The sequence below is a fragment of the Gnatocerus cornutus genome, chromosome 1, assembly GCF_029298725.1.
Source record: "Gnatocerus cornutus isolate USDA-ARS CGAHR chromosome 1, icGnaCorn1.1, whole genome shotgun sequence".
Taxonomy (NCBI): Eukaryota; Metazoa; Arthropoda; class Insecta; order Coleoptera; family Tenebrionidae; genus Gnatocerus; species Gnatocerus cornutus.
Genome location: NC_142233.1, coordinates 33372071 through 33393725, shown reverse-complemented (window position 1 = coordinate 33393725; position 21655 = coordinate 33372071). Strand labels below are relative to the sequence as shown.

At 36.0% G+C, this 21655-nt stretch overlaps 3 protein-coding genes across 5 annotated transcripts; all 3 read left to right on the top strand.

Annotated features, from left to right (window-relative positions):
- Positions 1-2132: 2132 nt before the first annotated feature.
- On the top strand, positions 2133-9382 carry LOC148181951 (uncharacterized). 3 transcript variants are annotated; one of them, XM_088047355.1, is made up of 29 exons: positions 2133-2219; positions 2268-2428; positions 2494-2643; positions 2700-2995; positions 3042-3240; positions 3290-3462; positions 3516-3654; positions 3705-3947; positions 3994-4143; positions 4199-4332; positions 4382-4565; positions 4614-4678; positions 4721-4886; positions 4942-5057; positions 5102-5606; positions 5653-5891; positions 5946-6015; positions 6062-6258; positions 6308-6888; positions 6937-6992; positions 7038-7126; positions 7179-7286; positions 7334-7421; positions 7471-7547; positions 7599-7733; positions 7781-7921; positions 7968-8475; positions 8522-9026; positions 9074-9382. In XM_088047355.1, exons 1-29 carry the CDS (start codon positions 2206-2208, stop codon positions 9282-9284), a joined length of 5700 nt encoding a protein of 1899 aa, XP_087903481.1. In that variant the 5' UTR covers positions 2133-2205; the 3' UTR covers positions 9285-9382. The 3 variants fall into 3 exon arrangements, with proteins under 3 accessions (XP_087903481.1, XP_087903472.1, XP_087903489.1); XM_088047346.1 differs by lacking the exon at positions 2133-2219 and having other exon boundaries at positions 2232-2428; XM_088047363.1 differs by lacking the exons at positions 2133-2219; positions 2268-2428 and having other exon boundaries at positions 2567-2643; positions 2692-2995.
- Positions 9383-9620: 238 nt separating this feature from the next.
- On the top strand, positions 9621-17074 carry LOC148181950 (receptor-type tyrosine-protein phosphatase S-like). The gene is made up of 30 exons (XM_088050732.1): positions 9621-9703; positions 9762-9781; positions 9823-9999; positions 10118-10273; positions 10337-10635; positions 10683-10881; positions 10934-11100; positions 11156-11294; positions 11342-11581; positions 11645-11773; positions 11819-11955; positions 12006-12198; positions 12256-12320; positions 12379-12553; positions 12606-12724; positions 12773-13274; positions 13326-13546; positions 13593-13662; positions 13719-13906; positions 13955-14529; positions 14583-14638; positions 14688-14791; positions 14838-14957; positions 15003-15090; positions 15141-15217; positions 15272-15406; positions 15457-15597; positions 15642-16146; positions 16192-16696; positions 16744-17074. Exons 1-30 carry the CDS (start codon positions 9621-9623, stop codon positions 16952-16954), a joined length of 5796 nt encoding a protein of 1931 aa, XP_087906858.1. The 3' UTR covers positions 16955-17074.
- A 539-nt stretch (positions 17075-17613) lies between these two features.
- Positions 17614-21301, top strand: Oda (Ornithine decarboxylase antizyme). The gene is given in 4 exon segments (XM_088047463.1): positions 17614-17786; positions 20242-20332; positions 20334-20534; positions 20645-21301. Coding segments are annotated over 4 exon segments (519 nt in total). The 5' UTR covers positions 17614-17703; the 3' UTR covers positions 20789-21301.
- The last annotated feature ends 354 nt before the right edge of the window (positions 21302-21655 follow it).

Here is a 21655-nt window from a genome sequence, read left to right as displayed (position 1 = left end):
CAAAAAAGAAGCTGGAAATCTATCAACTGGTCTCAAAAAGTCTCAGGTCCAATTGTGTTCGAGAAGCTGCCAATAAACAAAAAATTGAAAACTTTTTGTTGATTAAGTCGGAAATTTTTGTCGCGAATGAATTGACCATCGAATTTTAAGTATTTGAAAGCAAATCTTAAAGAAGAAAAGAGAGAAAAACACTACAGCGCCAACCGTTTCCTATTATCTGTCATAGTTTCGATAATATCGAGCATTAAAAATTGGAAAAATAAAAATCAACTATATCGTCGTCTAAGTGGCAACTGCCTCTATCTCAATTTTGACGATTTTTCGTTTTTGCTTGTTTTCGAATTGTTTCTTCGTGGGGAATGTCGTGACGGAGTTTATTTTTTGAATTTTGCTACATTTTATGCTCTACGCGAAAATTTGACAACATCCGCTATCTCAATACGTAAGGCAACATACGCTATTTCATTCTCAATTCAAAATAAGGTAGAATAAAGTGTATGTCGGATTGAGTTAAAAGTGTGTTAGGCGAGAAGAAAACTGTTTGATGGTGCTTCCAACATAGATCGTCCTATGTTCCTTCATATTAAGCAAATATTGTAAGTTAACAATACCTCTTATAAAAAATTATTAATTCGATTTAAAATAATCCACTCATAGCATCAATAACCATAAGATTTCTATTTTAAAGTAATAAATCTACAGATCATTAAATAATATTACAAAAAAAACAATTTTTTAAAGCAATGTAATTAATTCGAAAAAAAGGCCAGCGCAAGGGTTTGAACACGCATGAAAAAAGTGTCTACGTTTTTTATTATTACCACAATATCAACATAGCATGGTCCTAATTTTTAACATACGGCGAGTTTGTAAAATTATACCTAATCTAATTGCCTAATTGAACATCCACAAAAATGGAAGTTAGCGATGGCTCTTTATATTATGTTCCAAGTGAACTAACTAATACGTTCTTTTTCACTCATTTTAATTTAATAACGATCTACAGAAGACACAGTGAAAAAAAATGGCCAACCAATTAACGCTTATAGTTTTTTCTGCCACATAGAATTAGATGTACTTTAAGCTTTATTGTGATTATGACTGATGTTTGAAATAATTTGGAAAAGTTGTCTATTTATGTTATGCTCTCCATCGAGGCCAGAACGTTGTCGATGTCGACGGTGGTCCGTTCATAAATTACAGCAATACCCGAAATTCCATGCTCGCAACAGTATTCACAATTGAAATGGTTAAAAGGATGAGATTTGTCTTTTAACACAAAAAAATTTGTTTGTTGTTTGTATAGTATTGAAAACGTAAACTGCACTTGCTCTATCTCAGGCAAAAATTAAGGCAACACTCTCTATCTCAAGCATTTCTTCAGAAAATTGTTTTATTTTATTGAAACTTTTAATAATGGTTTGAAACACAATAAAAAACAAATGTAGAGGATTACCATTCCAAAAATGTATTTAATCTAAAAAAAAACTGTTTTTTTATTGTCCTGTAAAGTTGCAAAAATTGAGATTGCGTAGGTTGCCACTTAGACGACGATATGAAACTTTAAGCTTGCTATAGGTACAAATAAATTAGATATCGACCGAAATAAGTTCGCAAATCTTTTTGAGGTGATTTTCAAGAATCCTTTTCAGAGCGATCTTCAAATTTTGGATATTTAAGAACAAATTCTAAACAACAAAAATGCGAGAAAAATTATGACAAAAACCGCACCTTTTTATCAAATTCACTTTGACAATAACCTTTAAACGTAAACATAGTAAATAATAAAAAATATAAAATGATATCATTTAAATTTTTTGCTCACTGTGAAAGACAGGAAACCCGAAACCGCCAACATGAATCATCTTAACTTTTTTTTGCTCAAAGCTAAAGCCCCGTTTACACGCTCAAGTCATTTGCGCATTTGCACCAGTTTGTAACTTATATTCTTTATCATTTTTTTATATCAGTGAAACAATAATAAATCTCAAAATAAAAGAAATAAATAATGCCATTTTGTTTCACCTGAATTGACCAATTTTGACTACAAAAATTTGATTTTTTGCGAAGAAGAACATCGTTATCATCGTGTGCCAGGAAATGTGTCAACCGGGAAACTTCCTATCACTTTTCAAGCAGGATTTGTGGTAGCAGTGGCCACATGTTTCGTGTACTTTGATAACCTTGCAAGTGTTGGGTTTAATTATGTTACCGAAAATGTGTGTGTATTTAAAATTAATGAAAATCCATTCAAATCTTTATTTCAGAGTGATTTTGAATTTGATGATATTTGCCATCTCTTCAGTTTCAAGTCAGAACACCTTTATAGCTAGCAAATATTCCTACAGCAGTGAATACAAATGTGTTACAAATAGTTCCAACGCGTTGAGTTGGATTTCTAATGTTAATAATGGACAAACAAATTTTGGTACGCAAGTTTTTAATGAATTTTAAAATGTCCATAGATGCTCATATAAATTTTGACATTTCTAGTTTCTAGATACTTATCGGAACAAAATAATTTTGACAACAAAATCACTAATGACTATCGAACAACACAGTTCTTTATTAAAGAACCTTGGAAATTACAAAATTCAAGAAACGCTGACCTAAATAACATTATCTTGGATGAAAGATGGGAAGGTACTTAATATTCTAACTCCATAAATATAAACCCATTCTTATTTAAAGAGTTATAGAAATACCAGTTCTAAAAATTACCCCCGTATATGGCAATTCATACTTAAGATACGAACCGGTCCTAGACATAACAACAGAAGATTTTGACATCCCTATTTCTATTCGAACCGAAAAAGAAGCCCACATATTTCTCTGCGATGGAAGAAATCCAATACAATCCAATTGCTACTGGTTATTATTGCAAGCTTTTCACGGAAACGCCAGTTCAATAAGAAAATGTCAAAGTGGAGAAATACCTTCCAAAAATAACGTTTATGCAAACTGGCCTTGCAATTATCGTAGAGTCAACATAACGGTTCGTACTTTCTCTATTTCTGCCTTTCTTAACATTTTTTTATCAGCATCCACCAAACTTTCTGTCATCTACGAAATGGTCTCATTTTATTCTTTCAAAGCATAACCAAGATTTAACTTTGAGTGAAATAACTGATCGTGGAACAAAAATAATTTTGGAATGGAAAGATACAGAGCTTTCTGTAAAAGTGACAAATATGATACTCCACACCAAAGTAGTTCCTGCTCTGTGGAAAATTCATGAAGGTAAGTAAATTATTTATTTTAACCAATTACATCATTGGTTTGGTTCTAGTCGACTTCTTATATTCAGAAGTCGAAAGTACAGAAATTAATATTGGGCCTGAAATATTCACCACAGATTTTCTGTGTGTAACTATGTACGTTTTGATGTGTGTTTCGTGCTCTCTAAAGTTGTCTTTAGCAGATCAAAAAAAAATTATAAACGATGAAATTTTCCAAGCCAAGGTAGGTTACCTCTAACAACATGAAAACTAAAAAATAATACGTCTTTCTGACAGAATTTGGGTTGGACAAAAATTAAATTTGTAACCGAGAACGTTCAGGTCAGATCCGGCTTGAAACTACTTATATCTACTACAGGACCAAGTGGTACATCTTACTGGGCAATCGATCAAGTTCGATTGTGTCAGAAGCAAGGTTCCTTTATATTTTTAAATAATTTCATTAATAAACAAACTTATTTTCAGATTTTCGCATATTGGAAAGTTCAGATAATGTTCCCTGTCAAGTGATTTCTGAAAAAAATGACGTCATTCATTTAAAAAGTGAACCATCACAATTACAAGCGAAAAATAATTGTCCCAAAGACACAATAGGAGATTTTTGTGTGCCGTGTAATCTGGTTTTTCAAAACTGCGAACAGATAACGATATGTTCTAAAGATACTTGTTCGTGTTCTGCTGGATATTATTCTAAAAACTGTTATTATGGTATCTATCCCAATCTAAAAAAAATCGAAAAAAACAGTTTTTTTAGGTTGTGCATCTGGATTTTATGGATTTGCGTGTCAAAATCCATGCGGAAAATGTAGTTACACATATTACTCCTCAACCTGTGATAAAACTGATGGAAAATGTCCATATACGAATTGCGAAGAGAATTATTCCGGTCCAAATTGTGATATACGTGAGTAATTACCAAAAACACAAGAAATGGAGAAATGATAGCTTTTAATCCTTAGCACCATCCATAATTTTTGCCAATCCACCGAAGATAATTACTTTCACGTACACAGAAGCTTCTGTCGCAATTCATGATTTTTCGATTAGAACCGTCAATAGTCTACAACCAACTTATTACTTCTTTCAATTCAAAGTCGTAACTATAATTATTAATTATTATTGTCTAAACTGTAGATTTTTAGAAAGATTCGGACAACGACTGGATGGCAACTAATCCCATTATATTTCCCGAAGAACAAACAATTCAAATTCAGTTTTTAGAACCGGACACGAAATATGTTGTGCGAGGTGTTATTATCGCAAATGACAACCAGTGGCAATTAGGTCCTTATCTTCAACATTCCGAATTTACTACAAAATGCGATGGTACTACTGAATTTTGTGATTACCAATTGATCATAAATGAGATTTTAGATATTTCTGAGGAGAATGTTTTGATCACACCCACTAATACCACCGTGTCCATTTCTTTCATTCAGGTAAAATTTAACACAAGTTTGATATAATAACTTATTTTTTAGACTTCTCATCTTACTTGTAAACATTATATTATTAATATCCAACAAGGACTGACTAAAAAAGTGAACAATACGTACTTTACCAATTTGGAGCCCTTTACCAAATACGAGATTGAAATATCCAGAGACGAAATTAATTACATTAAAGAATTTACAACAACAGAAGGAGGTAAAATTTTGCTCGAATTAAACCACTAGTTTTAAAAATTTTGGTAAACTTTAAGTGCCTGAACGAGTTTCCAACTTCTTCGCAACTCCATCGAATACTTCAGTTCAATTGAAATGGACACATCCACGACTAATTAGGGGTGAATTTAAACACTACATCCTGGAATACACGGTAAGTTAATGTCGAAAAAAAAATATCCCAAGTGTCCTTTTTAGCACATATCTTTCATGGGATGTTCGTCTGAAAATCAGAAACCATCTGGGAAAGTTTCACAAATAACCACAACAAACTCGATTACAGTTGAGGGCTTGTTACCTTACTCAACATATGAGTTTAGTGTCTTTGTCAAAAACACGAAATTTCAAGGGCCAGCGTCCACACTGCCAGTCCAAACCTCCGCTGCCGATCATTTTGAATCCGAAGAACTACCACAAGAAGTAAATGTTACTCCAGATGAGACTAGTGCAATTCTTAATTTGTCACAACCGAACTGCGAGGAATTACGCGGTCCTATCGCAATAAAAATTTCAACAAACTGTACCAACCCGTGGTGCCCAAATCAAAGAAGAGATCCAAAAATTCAAAACCTGGTCTCAGCTTCTGAAATTCCATTGAACAATTTGATACCTTTTACAAACTATGAGTTAGAAGTCAAATTTTGTAGAGGAAACGGTGTGTGCGATCAGTCAAGGAAAAAGAAGTTTCGTACTAAACCGGCAGGTAATGTCTAAACCTCTTGAACTGAAAATGATTTGCTTTTAATCAGCTCCTGGAAAAGTTCGGAATTTAATAGTTTACACGAAAAATTCGACGTCGATTTCGTTGAGATGGGAGCCTCCTAGTCCACCGAATGGAATTTTGAAAGAGTACGAAATTTTTCATTATTACGGTCACAAACAAAAAAACACAAAAACAATTATTAAATTGACACTATGTAAATTGTGGCCTCTCTCACATTGTACAACACTGTCGAATTTAAGAAACGACGTGTTTTACACCATTCGAGTAAGTACAAACACAAATTTGTCGATTATAATGAGAGTTTCGTTTTAATTTAAGATCTCCGCCAGAAATGAAGAACCGACAGAAAAAGGTGAAGACGAAACCATCACAACACAAACACAAAAAGGTGACTAAAAGTGGTTTTGACGATTTGGTTTCATATTTTTTTTCAGGTAAACCAAAACCGCCATACGACCTTAAAATTGAATGGTCGGATCTAAACGATTTGAAACTAGAATGGAAACATCCTAATGAAACCAACGGAGATATTAAATTTTTTGACATTAAAATAAATCCGTTGGGAGAAGAAATAATAAGCGAGAGACTTTACCTGACTGAAGCCGCATATAATTTAACTTATTACTTCACAGTAATGAACAAATAAATATGTGCGAGCATTTTTAATCACACAGTTTCAGATCAATGCTACAAGATTTTACCCAACAAGGTATTATCAAGTTAGCCTTTCTTCTAATAACGGTCAAGAAAGCTCTGCTGCCGAAGGAACAAGCAGAACTCCACCAGACATCCCAAAATTATCTCCAGAAGCCAAACTTCAAAGCTCCAACAGCACAATATTACTAGACCTGGCATTCAACGAAATTAAAGGACTAAGTCAAAGCTATAAAATATATGTTTTAGTGTCAGGTCAAGAAAGCAATTTGAGTTTCTACAAAGAACTAGAAGGATTTAACTTTGAAAAAATGACGATGGTCGCTTTTTGCAACCTTCATAGTAATAATCTAGAATTAAAAATTACTTTAGGAGAAAATCAAACCGAATCTTTTAAATGCACTCGAGTTAACAATCTTCTTTTATCTTCTGGAACATCTTACAACATCTCGCTCGTTGTGATAAACACGTATGAAGGAGTTAGTAGAAAAAAGGTGTTTTCGTTCATAGAAACTACACTAGGAGAAGCTCCTTCGAAAACTAATTCGAATCTTTTTGGGTTACTTGTTCTTCTTCTTGTCATTCCATTATTAGCAGTTCTTTACTTGTGAGTATTCAACTCTTGTAACATTATTTTTGCAATGACAAGTTGTAGAAAAAGACACGATCTTAGGACACTAAAAAATAACATCTTCAAAGAAGATAACACTTGTAAGTGTACTTTTGAACGTTATTATCCTGATGACTTATTTTTAGCGACAGATGTGTTGGACGTTCAAGACGAAGAAATTCCTCTCTCACATGTTACACACACCAAAGAAGAGAAAAAAATTAAAATACAACCAGTAAGTTATTAACTACCTTTTACACAGTTCTCAAGATGATCCATCCATCTAGAAACCGACAGACGCCACCACGTTTTACTCAAAACCTGTAAAAATCACCGAATTTGAAAAATATGTCAAAGAATCGATCCGAACTGGGGAACTAGAACGACAACACGCTGTAAGAACTAAAAACTGAAAAAAACCGTCTGAAAACTACAATTTCAGCTGTTTCCACGCGGGCAAACAAAATCCTGGAGACACGGATCTATGCAGGAAAACAAACCGAAAAATCGATATAAGAATCTACTCGCTTGTAAGTAGCACATTTGCTCGGCTTTCAGAGACATATTGTTTGTCTTTAGACGATCACAGTAGAGTCCTTTTGAGAAAAATCGACGGGTTGCCGAATTCTGATTACATCAATGCTAATTACGTCGATGTAACAATTTCAGTTCTGTTTTATTTAAAATTGTAACAATTTGATTTTCAGGGACACCAAGTGAGTAGAGCTTACATCGCGACTCAAGGACCCAAACTTGCCACTCTTGATGATTTCTGGAGAATGGTATGGCAAGAAAACGTAAAATATATTGCAAATGTCGCAAATATCTACGAAGGCGGAAAGGTAGGATCGAAATCAGAAGAGTGAATCACCAAATAGATTTTTTCCAGAAAAAAGTTGAAAAGTACTGGCCTGATATAAACGAAACTCTAGAATTTGGTGGCATTGCTGTTCAACACGTCTCTCAAAAAGTCTTCGCTGATTATGAGCATCGCGTTTTCACCGTTTCCCACGAGAAAGAATCACGAAAAGTACTAATTTTTTGATTTTGAACCTTAATGATTGATTTTTTTTCAGTTGGAGCAACTCCATTTCACTTCTTGGCCCGATCATGGTGTTCCTCTGTACTGCCGGAGCTTAGTACCGTTTTTGCAGAAACTGCTTCAAATACCGGTGTGCTCCAAATCCCCAATTTTAGTGCATTGTAGTGCCGGCGTTGGAAGAACCGGTACCATTCTCCTGTGTGACATTGCTTTAAGAATGGCGGCAAAAGAGGGGATCATCGACGCTTTGAGAATTTTACAACTTCTCAGAGAACAAAGACCTAACATGGTCGACAATCAAGAACAATACAAATTGGCACATTTAGTTATTCTTGAGTGTCTTATCGGTTTAGACACGTCAGTGCCGTGTAAAGACATAACTGAGGCTGTCGACATTTTATTGAACAATGGAGCCTTACAATCACAGATCGAGTATTTGAAAAACGCAGAGTGGCAAGATCAGATCATGAAGACATCGGTACAGTTAGGAAACGAGATGATGGTGGTTCAAGAAAAAAACAGATTTAAAGATGTCGTTCCAGGTTTGATGATCAAAATTAATCGCAAATTACTACACCGGAGTTACAGAAATTCAAGGCCGTGTCTTCATCTCCCGGTGTCCTCCAGAAGACGAAACTTCCGCTTACATCAACGCTGTCAAAGTCGATGGTTTCCGGTGTCCAGGTCGTTTCATCGTCACTCAACAGCCCCTTCCAAACACTCTGGGAGACTTTTGGCGCCTCATCGACCAAACCACCACCACGACGTACGCAGTGATAGTCTCTCTTAATCAAATCAACACCAAAGACAAAACCTCTTGTCATTTCTGGCCGAGTCTTATGAATCCTGAGATGAAACCCAACCCGCACATTACTCTAAGACACATCAATACTCTTCCTTTAAAATGCTACGACGTCATCACAGTACATTTGTGTACCAAAACCAGAAAGGAGTTCCTTCAAGTACAGATCATTAGCTTGAAGAATTGGGCGCCGAGAACAGCGTGTCCAGTTGGTATTGAAGAGTTTTTAAGCTTCTGGGAGCAAATTGACTCTGCGGGAAGAGGAACAAACCCGATTTTTGTCACGTGCTAGTAAGTTCGTTTTTGATAAAAGGAGGTTTTAAGTCTGTTTGTTTTAGTGATGGTTTCACTGCGTCGGGACTTTTTGTGGCGATGTCTTTCGTTATTGAAAAAATTAAGCTCGAGCAAGTTTGCGACGTTTGTCAAGCTGTAAGAAACGTGCGCCAAAACCGACCACAATTTGTGCAAGAATTGGAACAATTCGAGTTTTTGTACAAAGCAGCCGTGCTTTATGTCAAGGGATTCGAATCGTATGCAAACTTTGATTAGAAAAATTGTTTTCAATGTCCAATATGAAATGGTTGTTATTTAATCATATGCGAAAACTTTGTGCTTATTTGTCTACTTTATGAAATAAATAATATGCGGAAAAATTAGTCGCTATTTGTTTATGTGTCATTGTTTTAACTCCTAATCCTTATAACAACGCTCAAAGGCTCAAAGAACAGAAGAAGTTTTTCTTTAAATACTAGAAAATAGAAAAGTAAAGAGATATACGGCGATAAGATGTACAATGCAAATAATTTTTCTATAATTTAATTTTTACTCATTCTCTCTTATCTCCATTCAGCATTGCCTCCCAACAATTATTATGTTTACTTGACAATGTTATTTGAAGATTTTCTCATTTCTCTTATCATTTCACAGGATATGTGTCAACCGGGAAACCTCTATCACTTTTATAAAACGTAATTGCGGTATTATTATAACATATTTTGGGCGCGCTTAAATGTGAGTTGGTGTTAGACAAATATGTTCAAAGAAAAGTATGTTTTGATCATTTTTAAGTTCTGAAATTTAATTAATTCTGTGGGTTTTAGAGTGTTACTGTGTGGTTTTTTATTGACCTGTGTTACAGTTTCCAACAGTGAAAATAATTTCTTTCTAGCAAAAAAATATAAAGTAAATACCTATGTTTGTGCGACCAACAGCTCCTATGCTATGAGTTGGATAGTCGAAGATATCACAGAAAAATTTCAAGCCCGTATGTACTAAAATATAAAACTAGCATTTAATTTTCAGTTAAAATGGATCAGGATATTTGAATCATTGCATTTAGTTTTATTCACCTCAAAATGCTCATACAAATAATTAATTTTTAGGTTCAATTTACAAGCCAGATCCAAGAACAAATGATTTCACGTGCGACATAAAAAATGATAATCAAACCAAACGCCATTTCATCAAAGGATCTTGGACTCTGAATAATTCAGTTGATTTACATCTAAATGAGGTTATTTTGGACGAAAGATGGGAAGGTATTAGAATGATTACTTATAGATAGTTGATATGCAATAACTGACAAAGTCTTATTTTTATAGAGTTTCCAGTAACAAAAACAGATTTCACAAAAGGAGATAAAAAAGCACTGGAATATTATAACGTCCTAAAAATATCATCATCTGATTTTGCAATTCCTCTTTCCGTTCGAATTGAAAAAGAAGCGCATATTTTTCTTTGTGATGGTGAGAATCCATCAAAATCCAATTGCTACTGGTTTTTGCTTCAAGCTTTTCGCGACATTGCAAGTTCAATCAGAAAATGTAAGAAAAATTGCATACCGTCTGTGCAAGGTAAATGGCCAAGCGGAGATTGTTCAGCTAGAAGAGTAAACTCAACGGTTGGTATTTTAAATTGTTAATTACAATAATTAAAATTTTATTTTAGCACTCGCAAGACTTTTTGAGCAACAAAAAATGGGCTCATTTTGTTTTGTCGAAACAAGACAAAACTTTGCGTTTTACTTCGATCCTTGACAATAAAGACAGTCCGATTTTAGAATGGGAAGATCCAGAAAATACAATTAGTGTCACCAACTTAATATTAAATAGCAGATTAGTTCAAGGATTATGGAAAGTACACAATCGTACGTTCGAATTGCTTTACTAAATTGTAATAAAATATGATAATACTTTCAGTCGATTTTTTATACACGCATCAAAAAGACGAAGTCGTGGATTTGGGCCCACCAGTTAAAGTTACAAAAGGAAGAGTGTGTGTCTCAATGTACATCTTAATGTGCCCTTCATGCAAAATTAGGGTTTTGTTAGCGCACACCAACCAAGAACAAACTTTTGAATGCATTGTAAGTGCAGTTTTAGTTTGAAAATTGTTTCATTGACTGAAAATTATCAATCTAGCGAGCAGGTTGGAACCGCATCCAATTTATCGCTAAAAACGTGACTCTGCCCGAAGTACAATTGCGAGTGAACACTATAAGTTCCAAGGAAGAGGAAAACTACTGGGCAATAGACAATGTCAGATTGTGCCAAAAAGAAGGTTGTTTTCTAAACCTGTGCAATTAAATCTACTTAAAAGTTTTTTAGAATTTCGATATATTGGGTTAACTGAAGAAGCAAAGTGTCAATTATTATCCAGTGCAGACGTTATTAAATTCGACTTAGATAAAAACAATTCTCCGGTCGAAAATAAGTGCCCTGAAAACACAATTGGAGACTTTTGTATGCCATGTGAAATGATTTTCGACGGTTGCAAACAAATTACAGTTTGTGGGAAAGACCAATGTGTGTGTTCTGCTGGATTTCAAGGCTCTGATTGTTACTACGGTAATACACACATATTATTTCCAAATTTTGAATTGTGACCCAGGTACTAATACTTCTTTTTAGAATGTGATAATGGTAAGTATGGTCATGGATGCCAGAAAAACTGTGGAAACTGTTATAACACTTGCAATAAAGTTAACGGATCATGTTCTCTGTGCACAAATAACTATTCCGGCCCTAAATGCGACATACGTACGTTGTGAAAACAGTTGTTATTCTGTTTAACTTAAATTTCAGCAAGCTCAATATATTTCACGCATCCACCCGTCATACTAAAAGTCTCATTTCAAGAAGTCACCGTGTCAGTATTGGATTTTACTGTTGAAAACGCAATGGCTTCTGAGGCTCCTGATACATACACCTTCCAGTATAAAGTCGTTGATTCTCTTTCTAAATTTCTTGTTGTTTAATTTTATTTTTTCAGAATGCACAAAATTCCACCAGTAATTGGATAACCATAGGACGGGGTTTTCTGTTCAAAGACTATACAAATTTTACAATTAATAATCTTGAACCGGAGACGCATTATTATGTTCGAAGTGTTATAATTTTGCAAAATGGTCAGTGGCAGTTGGGTGATCATCTCAACGTTAAAGAATTTACAACCAAATGTGAAGGTAACAAATTCTCACGAATTATCTGAAGTAGTTTTAATAAACAATTTTAAATTTAAGATATTACCGAAGACAATATAAACATTACTTCAACTGACACAACTGCATTTGTATCATTAATTCAGGTAAAAAATGTATTTGACACATACAAATTAAATTATAATTTTTTAAATCTACTTTCAGGCAACAAAAGTCACATGTAAACAATACTCGGTTTCACTTTTCGAAAATGGACAATCTGGGCAACCCAACAGCACTGGAACTTTCTTCGAAAATTTGAATCCTTTCACGAACTATACGGTTATATTGCAAGGAAATAAACAAACTCGACAAAAAAAATTCAGTACTGACGAAGGAGGTAAAACATTTGGAACGAAACAAATTTGTATGATATATTTTATGATCAACAGTTCCCAAACCTGTCCGGAATTTATCTGCAAAAACGTTATCAAGCACATCCGTTTTGTTAAAATGGGAAAAACCGAAAGATATTTACGGCGAATTTAAACATTACATTGTAGAATTTCAGGTAAAGTATTAATAAATAAGAAATCAGACAATTATAAATCGATTTTAGCTCATAAAATACGTGTCCTGTGATTATACCGGGTTGGATTCATTCCCTAGAGGCAGGCAGACAACGGAAGACACTACTTTAACTATTAAGAACTTGAACCCTTATGCGATTTATGGGTTTAATGTTTCAGTTGAAAATGGAAAATATCAAGGACCGGCATCTAAACAGGCGGCAACATCAGAACCTTCAGTCGACATTAAAGACGAAGAAATACCAAAAGTTTTATCAATTCGAACAACATACACAGGAGCAAGAATCAATCTGACTTCGATAAATTGCGAAAAACTTCGTGGTCCTCTAAATATAATAATTACGTTGAACTGTACCAGTGAATGGTGCACAGATCCCAAAGCAAATCCCAAAACCGAGAACAGAATATTGGAAAAAATGATTGCTTTGACTGGACTAATGACTTTTTCGAATTACTCTTTAGATGTTACGTTTTGCAGAGAAAAAGTTTGTAGTGATACAGAAAGACACACTTTTACAACACAACCCTCAGGTAATATTGCGCTTTTGAATTCATTAAATACTTCTTTTTGCATACCAACAGTGCCCGGAAAAGTCGGAAACTTGGTAGTTTACACGAAAAATTCGACGTCAATTTCTTGCAAGTGGGAACCATCGTATCCACCAAATGGAATTTTAGAGAAATATAAAATTGAGTATTATGCAGGCACGATTGAAATTGGAATAACTCCGTGCAGAATATGGCCTCATTTACACTGTACAACTTTAGTAAATTTGATGGGTAACAATTACTACAACATTCAGGTAAAAACTTGTAAATAAAAGAACAATTCATCGACACAAAATGTAGGTATCTGCTAAAAACCAAGATCCCAATGGATTCGGTGGCGTTGTTTCTGTCGAAACATTTACCCAAATCGGTAAGTGGCTGCTTAAATAAAATGCATTTTAGAGATTAAATTTGAGGCAATTTCAGAACAATCTGAACCACCATACGATCTAAGAGCCAGATGGACAGAAGAAAATCAATTGGCATTAGAATGGAAGCATCCAAACGTAACAAACGGAGATATTCGATTTTTTGTGATTACAATAATATCAGATCAAACAAAAATTGAGAAAATATTCAATGTAACCAACTACAACTTGACTTATTACTACGAAGTAAGAAAAATTCCTTCACCTAACGGGGCCGTAAAAGTTTCTTTACAGATTGAAGCGAATAAATTTTCGTCTGTAACACTTTACGAAGTCAGCATTGTTGTCGACAATGGTCTAAAAAGTTCTCCAGTTAAAATGACGACGATAAGTCCACCAAAAATTCCAGAACTGTTAAATGAGCCCAACTTTGAATCCACAAATGATACAATCACTTTTAATCTGATGTTGAACGAAACAAAAGCACGTATCAGTGGTTACAAAGTGTACGTTTTTAAAGAGGACGAGGGCCATAATATGGATTCTCACCCAGAAATAAAAGAACTCAATTTTCAGAACTTAAAAATAGTCTCTGAATGTAAACCTATTTCACCGACATTGAAAGTCTTACTAGGAGAAACTGTAGAACGTTCCATATGCAAAAATATTAACAATTCGCCTTTAAAAACGGGAACATCGTACAACATCACAATAGTTGTGATAAACACTTTTGAAAGTCTCAGTAGAATAAGCGTATTTTCGTACGTGACAAGTACACAAGGAAAAGCCCCAATTTCTGAAATTGACTCAAGTCTCTTCGGCCTGCTTGCTCTATTTCTGCTGTTCCCACTGGTGGCGGTTATCTATCGGTGAGTAAATAATGTTATCAACACCACGGTTTTATTTCCACAAAAATTTCCAGGAAAAGGCATGACCTAATGGTGCTGAAAAATAACTTCTTCAAGGAAAATAACACATGTAGGTGCGGCCGACAATTATTATCGTTTAACCAGTCAGTAATTTTTAGCACGAGAAGTGTTAGATGTTCGAGACGACGAGGTGCCTCTAGCACACGTCCCAGACGCTAATCTCCAAATTCCAGTTGCAAAAAAAGCTCCGAAAATAAAACCCGTAAGTTGTTGCTGGTTAATTTTCGAATTTTTAATTGCGACTTTAGAAACCCACCTTGGAGGCTAAAGATAGGACGAAAATTTACTCGAAACCTATTAAAATCACTGAGTTCGAGGAATATGTGAAGGAGTCGATCAGAAATAGGGAACTTGAGCGACAACATGCTGTAAGAACTAAAATTGAAAATAACATGACTAAAAAAATATTTTAGCTGTTTCCTCGTGGACAAACCAAATCGTGGAACTACGGTATAATAAAAGAAAACAAGTCCAAGAATCGGTACAATAATTTAATCGCATGTAATTAAATCGTACCACTGGGGTTTCCATCATTAAAATTGACTTTCCAGATGACCATACTAGAGTGATTCTTGAGAAAATTGACGATCAACCGTATTCGGACTACATCAATGCCAATTATATCGATGTAACAACAATAGATTTTTTTTATTAACAATTGTAACTGTATTGATATGCACAGGGGTACAAAGTCAGCAAAGCCTACATCGCCACTCAAGGACCCAAACCCGCCACCCTCAACGATTTCTGGAAGATGATCTGGCAAGAAAATGTGAAGTACATAGCTAACTTGGCCAATATTTATGAAGGTGGCAAGGTAAGTAAAAACAACACTAAAGGTATATCAACTTCTATTGAAACTTTCAGAAAAAAGTAGAAAAATACTGGCCGGATATTAACGAAACTCTCGAGTTTGGTGCCATCACAGTTCAACACGTAACTCACACAGTCTTCGCGGATTATGAGCATCGCGTCTTCACTGTAACCTTCAACGGGGAATCCCGAAAAGTCGGTACTTCTAGTTTTTGCAATCCGTGACTTGTTTCTTTTAGGTCGAACAACTCCATTTTTCTTCTTGGCCAGACCACGGCGTACCTCTCTATTCTCAGAGTTTAGTACCATTCTTACAAAAATTACTCCAAATTCCGGTAAGTACCAAATCGCCGATCGTAGTCCACTGCAGTGCTGGTGTTGGAAGAACGGGTACAATCCTCTTATGCGATATTTCTTTACGAATGGCATCCAGAGAAAGCGCCATCGACGCTTTAAGAACTCTGCAAATCCTCCGCGACCAAAGACCCAACATGGTCGATAATATAGAACAATACAAACTGGCACATTTAGTAGTCCTCGAGTGTCTCGTAGGTCTGCACACTTCGATAAAATGCACCGAGATCGAAAGTTACGTAAACAACGCGCTGAAGAGTACTTTAACAGCACAGATGAGGTATTTGAAAGACACGCAATGGCAAGACCAGGCGATGAAAACCGTTGGACAGACTGACGAAGAGTTCGTGGTGGTTCCTGAAAAGAATCGCTTTGAAGACATAATTCCAGGTACTACCAAAAAATTAACAATCGGAGTTTAATGAAGTTTTGTAGAGATTCAAGGCCGCATCTTCATCTCCCGTTGTCCACCAGAAGACGAAACTTCTTCTTACATCAACGCTGTGAAAGTCGACGGGTTCCGGTGTCCAGGTCGTTTCATCGTCACCCAACAACCTCTTCCTAGCACTGTGGGGGACTTTTGGCGTCTCGTCGATGAAAACACCAACACGGCGTACGCAGTAATCGTTTCTCTCAATGAAATCAACCCCGAAGATTCAACTTCTTGTTCGTTTTGGCCAACGGCGTTGAATTCCTTGATGAATCCCGTCCCTCACATCACTCTAAACCACGTGAATACTCTTCCTTTGGAGTGCTATGAAGTGATCACTGTACATTTACATAGTGACTCCAGAAAAGAGTTTTTACAGGTGCAAATTATAGCGTTTAACAATTGGGCGCCAAGAAATCTTTGTCCAACTTACGTTGAAGACTTATTGAGCTTCTGGGAGCAAACGAACACTGCAGGAAGAGGAGCGAGTCCGATTTTTGTCACTTGCTAGTAAGTACGTCTCTGGAGAGAATAAATTTTATTTGATTTTTCCTCAGTGATGGAGTGACAGCGTCGGGACTCTTCGTCGCGTTGTCTTTCATCATTGAAAAAATGAAACTTGAACAAATTTGCGATGTGTGCCAAGCCGTGAGGAACATAAGGCACAACCGGCCACAATTCGTGCAGAAATTAAAACAATTTGAGTTTTTGTACAAAGCAGCAGTGATGTATATCAACGGGTTTGACTCGTATGCCAATTTTAATTGAAAAATTCTAACTTTTTCCGTCTGAATAATTTATTTAATTAGTTTATTTTTGCCGGAATTTGTAGTTTTATCTCCTTTTCCGACGACCACAATGTAAAATGTCTGAATTCGCATAGCTTTCAACCGTCAAGAACCGTGATTCAAATAATCTAGTACTCTACTGTCACATTTTCTTGAGAAATTATTCGGGGCGTGTTCTTTCCATCTTTTGACCAAAAAGTGGTGAAAATCATTGTAATTTAATAGTATGAGGCAACCAAGCAGACGTGGTCGTCGGAAAAGTATAGTGTATATTACGTGCCGATTGGATATGTGACTCCTACGACCCGTGGCTCAACTGCCACATTCGTGTAAAATATCCAACTTTAAGCACTAGTTATACAATATACTATTTTTTAAAATGCATAATTCCAGCGCTACTATGTATGCAACCAAATATACACCTAATTTAAAATCGTTTTATTGCAATAAAATAAAAACGACAACAACAAACTGCAATTGGGTGAATTTATAAACCGACCGTCCGTGACCTTTGCATACTTTGTGCAAAACTCGTCTATTTTTGGTCATTTGAGTCATTCGGACTCCTGCCAATTCGTGCTTCCGCGAGTGGTGATGTCAGCAGCTGTCATCTGTCAAAAGTGACTTATCTCGGATGTAATGTAATCGTGTGCAACAAAAATCGCCATTATCAACGTGAATACGATAGCCAGCAGTTGAGTGTTTTGATTCGTTTTTTTCGTTTCAATTATGTTTATAAGTGCCATAGAGGCCGTGAATTCTGATTCAAGTACTGACAGTGAAGCCATGCCTGCTATATTAAGTAGTAATTCGTAAGTATTCGAGCTGTCATTGTCATCATTTCTTCGAATCTTCGATCATCCTTCTAGAACGTGACGTCACGTCATGCCACTGTTTCTATTAGAAATAATCAAAAAACCAATGTCTTATCATTCCAAGGTATAAAAATAGAAATTTCTTGTTCGACCCAAGGAAAGTAAACAGTGGCATTGTGTGGACTCGATGTAAACTCCAATCAAACAAACAAGTTGTCACGAAGAACCGAGAAGTCGATCAACACAACTCGTTTGGTTGTTTGTTTTAAAAAACCACCGTTTTGACCCAGTGTTTTTCCACGCATCCGTTTAAATGGTCTCTATTGGATCAATTAAACGTTCATGTGACCTTTTTCGCATTTGTTTTATTGACGCACGTTATCTTGATAAAAAACAAGCAGGTTACGGTAACTGCGTATTATTTTGTTGGCGATTTTGCCAAAATTTCAATTGTATGGACGATAAAAATATTTCAACGACTTCTGGTTGGGTTAGTTTACAACAAACCACCAGTTACAGTAGACCATGAATTCTCTGCAATGCAACGAAACGATTTCTTTGAGCCTGTAAGTCGTGTGTTATTGACCCATTTCCGCGGCGATTGCGATGCTAATTTAAAGGTTCATTGAACATGCTAATGTCTCCCACGCTTGTTAATCAGGTTGGTAACACGGGAGACGGAACAAAACTGTGACCTTCGAAGGGCACCCGGGAATTCCCGGAATCCCGAGTTAGTATCTAGCAAGCTTATCTAATGTTGTATCTTCTTTATCAGGGAGATAACGTTGGTATTGTCACCAAGCAAAAGAATCAAGTTTGCTGGGCGCGTTGACAGACCATTGTTGGATTTTATCAGCAACGGAAATATTCGCTGATAACGCAGTAAAAGCAAAGATTCCTACCTTTCACAGATGATCTTTGCCGATTTTCACCACAAAATGACCTTTTTTGCACGATTGGCGAATAAAATTCCACGACGGTTTTCGAGGAAGAATGATCAATTTTCATCATTTTCAGTTTCACTAATTTTCAACATTTCACCAAAGAAAATGCGATTTAAGTCACCAAAATCTTCGGATTTTGGAAAACTGCGGTGGCGTGTTTGAACAGGTGGCACAATGGCACCAACTTAAAAAAGTTACCAAAAATAAAATTAGAATTTATTGTCGGTTTCGGAAATTTTTGATTTTTAATTAGGCCACCACCAAATAATTCAGAGCTTTATTGTTGGGCAAAAACAGCCTGATTACTCTATTTAAGCATTTTTTTATCAACGTGCTCATTTTTTTTGATGATAAAACAAAGCGAAGTGACCGTAGCAGAACTGTCAAAGAAGCAATAGGCTACCGGACACAAGAAAAATCCATGCATTTTATTATGTTTATGAGTTACGTATACGCATGAATCAATTACCAAACAGATTTTTTGTTCTCCAAAGGTCGGAATTATTAGCTAAATATTCGTTTGAAATCCAGCTTCGCGCTGTTAGTTTAAATAAGTCTTCAATGACTACGTCATAACTCCTTTCTATGCATATGAATTGAGAAAACGCATACGTCAACGGAATGTTGCATTGGTGAGAGTGAGATAGAGTAATCGTTATAATTCCTAACTGGTTTCCGATTTATAGCACACTTGCGTCAACCAATCAGAAGTTTTGTTTTCATAAGTCAGCTCAGGAATCATCTGCACCGAACGTCATCTGTCTATTTTCGCTTTTCGATTATTGCAGCACTAAAGTAAGAAAGATACAAAAACTACAGCAATTCGCGTTCTGCACACACATTTTATGCATTCATAACCTCATTTCAAACTCAACTTCATCGTTTTCACCAATGACCTCGGCATTACCTGTACAGCCAATAGGCGTCGACTAAGAAGTTGTTACGTCACCAAGGCGCGTGTTTGAAACTATCCATTTTTTAAATATTTTTTTTTGGTATAAATAAAGTGCGCAAAAAAAATGGACACTGATTTTTAATGTTTTCAGACTGGACAGATTTATTTTTTGAAATAAAAAAAAAACAGTCCGGTAGCCTATTGTTTTCGGTGAAAGTGAAGTATTTCCTTTGATAATTTTCGTGAAAACTGCATTTTCTTTGTAAATTTCACCGGAAAGGCAACATTGAAGTGAGCAGCTTTAATTTTTGTTAAAATTTATTATTCGAGACGCCGTTTTCACGGTTCAGAGTATTGCTGTTATAGGCAGCCCGCATTACACAACGACAGTGAAAGTGGTCGGATGTTGACTAGAAAAATTTCACTGAGCTATTGCTATTGGCACGGCTGGATGATCCAGTAAGAAGATTGTATAAAAATAACGATGTAACGCGTTGTGTAATTATGTTTTTCTGTATACAGGAAGAATAGGCTTCCTGGTCACGCGACTCATATCCAGGGTCGCATTTTTTTATTTCCCTTGGCTCCAAATAATATCCCCATTTTGTTCCAGGAGTATGTTAAGTAGTAAGCGCTCCGCGTGCAGCGCCAGCGAGGCCGATTGCTACAACATGTCTCTGGGCGCCGGGCCTCTGTGGTGGTCCTGATGCCCCTGGGGAAACCAGGGGCCCGTCGCCGTTGCGACTAACTTTCCGCACTGCCCGTCAGCCCTGGGACGCCGTCTTGCGGGGACAAACGCTCTACATCGCGTTACCACCGCACGTCTTGCCTGAGGGCTCACGAGAGGCCTTCGTCGCACTGTTGGAGGCGGCCGAAGAACAGCTGAAGTGCCAGCATGTCGTCGTTGTAAGTGGCACCCTTCGATCAAAACAAACTTAAATTTAGTAGCCTCGCGACCGTCACCAAAAATAGCCGACCTTGAGAGGCCACGATAATAAATAAACGGTGTTTTGCAGGTTTTCGAGAGTGACCGCGCTGATCGCGCCACTCTCGTAAGGACCTTCATGTTTTTGGGATTTGCTGTCCTGTCGCCCACCTCCCCGCTAGTGCCGCCGTCGCTGTCCTCCGGCTACGTGTGCATGCTATACAACATCGAGTGATCGACCCCCAGAGAAGCCTCGGGCCTCTCAAGTTTGTCCACGGATTCGTCGTTAATATAACTGCATGAATTTCGTTTATTCGTAGAGTTAGACTAATTAGGTAAAGTAGGGTAAGAGAACTTTTCTTTATGTACATTTAGGAGGAAAGACGAATTCGTTCGTTTATCCATAACAACCTAAATGTATTTTTAGATGTGTACTCAACACGTGGATAAACATGAGAGGTAAAAGTTAAGAAAATTGAAATTAGCTGTTTTGGTAGTGCGGAATTATTATATGCCCCTAACTAAAAGAAAAATAAAAAAAAAATTAAAAATTTTCAGAAAACCCAAAAAAAGTGGAACTTACTTTTAGGTTTGTCTTTAAGATTTTTAGTACATATTTTTATTATTTTCAAATATGATTGTTTAGGCATAAGTATATTCTCTTCTGTATGCTATTTTCATTCATTCCTCTTTGTTTTTTTTTTCTTTAAGTACGTAATTATGTCGTAAATACAGTTACTTTACTTTATACCGACTTTCAATGGCCCCCAGTTAAGGTTACTAGTGTGTCACAAGTATTATACTAATTTTACGCAGAATCCAAAAAAGTACGATTCTTTAAGATTGGTCTTCAAATAACTGAGTTATGGGCGATTAAAGTTTCGGATATTGAATTTTGAGTTGGGAAATTTTCAAAGCTCATTATCTCCGAAACTACGAAAGATTTTGAGAAATGGTTTTCACCATCGTTTTTCTCGGGTCATTTTACATTTGAATCTAACCTCAAAAGTCGAAAATTCGATGGTCAATTTTTTGCGAAAAAAATTTTGCGACTCATAAACTACTTCCTCTATCGATCTGATATTTAACCAGTTTTTTGAAA